This window comes from Ictidomys tridecemlineatus, chromosome 7 (genome assembly GCF_052094955.1).
Source record: "Ictidomys tridecemlineatus isolate mIctTri1 chromosome 7, mIctTri1.hap1, whole genome shotgun sequence".
NCBI classification, from domain to species: Eukaryota; Metazoa; Chordata; class Mammalia; order Rodentia; family Sciuridae; genus Ictidomys; species Ictidomys tridecemlineatus.
The window spans coordinates 72,213,202-72,216,859 of NC_135483.1; the positions used below are offsets into that span (position 1 = coordinate 72,213,202).

The following is a 3,658-nucleotide window of genomic DNA, read 5'->3' on the forward strand; positions in this document are numbered from 1 at the left end:
TCCTAATATAAATCTGAACCTTAGTAGAATTTGAAGCTGTTTATCTTCCCAACAATGCTAAGGTGGGCATGTTTTCTTCATTTTGCAAGTGAGGAAACTAAGGCAGGGAGATGGTAAGAAGCCTAAGCCATCTGGCCCCAGAGCTCTTTACCACCATGCTAAGGCTTTATCCATTTCTAAGATCCAGAATATTGTATAACACGTGTATATTTGGTAACAAAACCAGGATTAAACATTAAATTTTAGTAAAAACTCACAGGGAAGAAAAAAATAAAGGATGTAGATTCTGCTTTCAACCAATGAAGAAATGTTGCAACAGACTTATTACAGAAATATAAGCTTAATATGCTTTTTTTCTCTATTCATTATCATCAATTTGTATTTGGGATTTGGTGCAATTGCAAAGAACTGCATTTTTACTAAAATACTCCCGTTTACTTTTTTTTCTTTTCTTTCTTTCTTTCTTTTTTTTTTTTTTTTTTTTTTTTTTTGAGATGAGAGTCACTTGGTTGTCCTGGCTCGGTTTTCTTTTTTTTTTTTTGAGGGGGGGTGGGGGGGGGACCACAGTGCTGGGGATTAGCACTCTACCAACCAAGCTCTATCCCCAGGCTATTTTTGAACTTGAAGTCTCAAGTGATCTTCCTGCCTCAGCTTCCCAGATAGCTAAAACTACAGATAATTGCTACCACACCAGCTAGTACTTTATTTTACATTTTTGATGTTGTTAGTCTGGAGTTAGTCTGGGCTGAACTGTCCAAGTTTTATTCCAAGATAATGTCTATTTTAATAAGTATTATTATCCTAATTTCTTACATGAAAAGATTGAGGCTCAAACAAGTTAAATATACATAAGGTGACACACTAAGCCACACAGCACAGAATAGAAATCCTCTTTTAGGATTATGTGTTCTTCAAATAGCTTATAAAAATGGCTCTGAAATTTGTTAACTTATCTTCTCAGAACCAACTTCTGAAGCATATGGCTGTTATCATAAAAATGTAGTTATACGTCACCTATGTGCAAGAAGGGAACTTTATCATTTAATTTGAAAAATGTGGGTCCTAACAATTGTGCGTGTGTACTGTTTTAACAAACTGTGTAATACTGTTAACCCTTTAACCTTCCAAAGATATAGCATGAAAATTCATTTTGATCATAAAAATCAGAAAGGAATAATTTATAGTTTGATGTCTGGACCCTGAATTTAATTTCATACATTGTAAACAGACACCAGTGATTCTTTTGGAATTTTTGGATTTTTTTGGATTTTTCTCCTACAATTGCTCCGTATTTGTTATGTGAAGCTCTGATCATCACTAACAATTATTTTTATTATTTTTTCTCTCCCAACTCTACTTCAAAACTTCTGTAACTCATTTGCTTCAAAGTCTAGAATCTCCTTTGCAAGTCAGCTTACCGGGTGGGCTAAATTAAAGGAAAAGAAGAGTTGTTAGAAAGTCAATGTGTGCTAAGAGGCCTTACTGATTTGCTGTATAAACTGGAGGGAGTATCGGAGAATTCTCTTTTCCCTTGATAAATTGAGGTGGTGTGTATATTGACCTGTATCAGTAGTTCTGTTGGGATTAATTACTTCAAGCTTGCAATTTTTAATTCATATGAATGTTGCACCTAATTATCCTGGTAAGTGGTTCAACAAATATCTGCTGTTTTTATTTCAACTCTTAGAGCCAATAACTTCTGGAGGCGATTGAATGCAGCTGGAGAATAACACTAATGATCATTATAGCCTGCAAAATGCGCAACTATCTCATTGTAATTTTGCCCAAAGACTGATATTGTTCATCAGATCAGAGTTGAAAAAAGTCCATTTTATTATGATTAAAGAAATTTTATAAAAGAAAGGTGAGTTTGGGCGGCAGCTCAGTGCTATTTATCCAGTGAGAGGTTGCTTTGAAAAGAATTCACTTTAAGGGTGGAAGGGCAATTCTTTCATCTGAAAGGGATTGTTGGGCTTCATTTGGATCCCCCCCCTCCATGTGATAAAAACCCTAGCTGAGTGATAGCGCAGACATAGCTCATTTGGAGAAAACAAGGAAGAGAAGAAAAGCGCTGAGGGGGAGGAAGGAGTAGTCACCCATGCTTCCAAACTCCTGCAGCTTTTCCTGGTCTTTTCATACTCTGGAGCATCTCAGGTCTCCTCTAGGAGTGTGCGATGCCCTCTCCTCTAGTTCTCCGACGCTACCTCCCTGATAAGCTGTCCCCTTCCTTGGAATCTCGACCCTGCAGCAGCCCTTCTAAGTTCCCAGGGAAAGGGGGAAAGCTCTTCCTGGGAGTCACTCCTCCTCGGGCCCCAAGGCTGCCTCCCCGGCTGGCCTGGTGCTCCATTGACTGGGAACAGGTGTGCTTGCTACAAAGGCTGGGAGCTGGAGGGTTTGGCTCCGTGTACAAGGCGACTTACTATGGTGTTCCTGTGGCAGTAAAGCAAGTGAACAAGTGCACCAAGAACCGACGAGCCTCCCAGCGAAGCTTCTGGGCTGAGCTCAACATTGCAAGGCTGCACCATGAAAACATAGTCCGGGTTGTGGCTGCAAGTACCCGGACGCCTGCAGACTCCAATAGTCTAGGTACCATAATCATGGAGTTTGGAGGCAACATCACTTTACACCAAGTCATCTATGGTGCCACTGGCTACTCTGAGGAAGAGGCTGGGGAGTCCCACTGCTTAGATGGAGAGCAACTGAGTTTGAGGAAGTGTCTAAAGTATTCCCTAGATGTTGTGAATGGCCTGTGTTTCCTTCACTCTCAGGGCATTGTGCACTTGGACCTGAAGCCGGCAAACATTTTGATCAGTGAGCAGGATGTCTGTAAAATTGGTGACTTTGGTTGCTCTGAGAAGCTGGAAGATCTGCGGGGCTTCCAGGTTCCCCCTTATCACCTAGGAGGCACGTACACCCACCGTGCCCCAGAGCTCCTGAAAGGAGAGATGGTAACACCCAAAGCTGACATCTATTCTTTTGCTATCACTCTCTGGCAAATGACTACCAGGGAGGTGCCTTATTCTGGGGAGCGGCAGTACGTGCTCTATGCGGTGGTGGCATATAATCTCCGCCCATCTCTTGAAACAGCTGTCTTCATGGACTCTGTCCCTGGGCAGAGGCTTAAGAGCATTATCAAATGCTGCTGGAGGGCCAGTGCTTTGCAGAGGCCAAGCGCAGAACTCCTCTCTGTGGACCTGAACTCTTTAAAAGCTGAAATGGGCTGACTCCAAACCTGTGTCAAGATAAGCTTTCCTCTTTCTTTCTATTTATTTTTAAAGTTGACATGTAGAAGAAAACATATAGGCAGGACAGATTTTTAGAAAATAAAGATACTAGAAACTTTTTTAGTCTCCAGTACTTTTTCTAAGATAAATAGAGCTACAAAAAGCTTGTCATTGTTGTACTGTTATAACTAACCTTATTCTTTAGTTTATGCTTTGCTTTCCAGAGTCCAGGTGCTTACTTTGCCAGTTCCATAGCATTGTACTTACTCAAATTTGTTCTTGACCAAAAAACACCAAAACAAAACAAAAAACAATTTGTCTCAAACAGAATGCCATTGCAGAAATACCAGATTTTTCTATGAATTTGGTATGTTCCTTCATTATCGCCTAAATTCATACTGTTTACCTGTTCCCATACCAAATTAGTAAAAACT

General features: G+C 40.4%; 1 protein-coding gene across 1 annotated transcript; it reads left to right on the forward strand.

The window, feature by feature from the left end:
• Positions 1-2,174: 2,174 nt before the first annotated feature.
• On the forward strand, positions 2,175-3,224 carry Mos (MOS proto-oncogene, serine/threonine kinase). The gene has a single exon (XM_005322922.2). The coding sequence runs from the start codon at positions 2,175-2,177 to the stop codon at positions 3,222-3,224; it is 1,050 nt and encodes a 349-aa protein (XP_005322979.2).
• Positions 3,225-3,658: the final 434 nt, after the last annotated feature.

What these genes read in the sequence shown, in the direction of transcription:
- Mos (XM_005322922.2), top strand. Translation starts at nt 2,175, where the DNA reads ATGCCCTCTCCTCTAGTTCTCCGACGCTACCTCCCTGATAAGCTGTCC.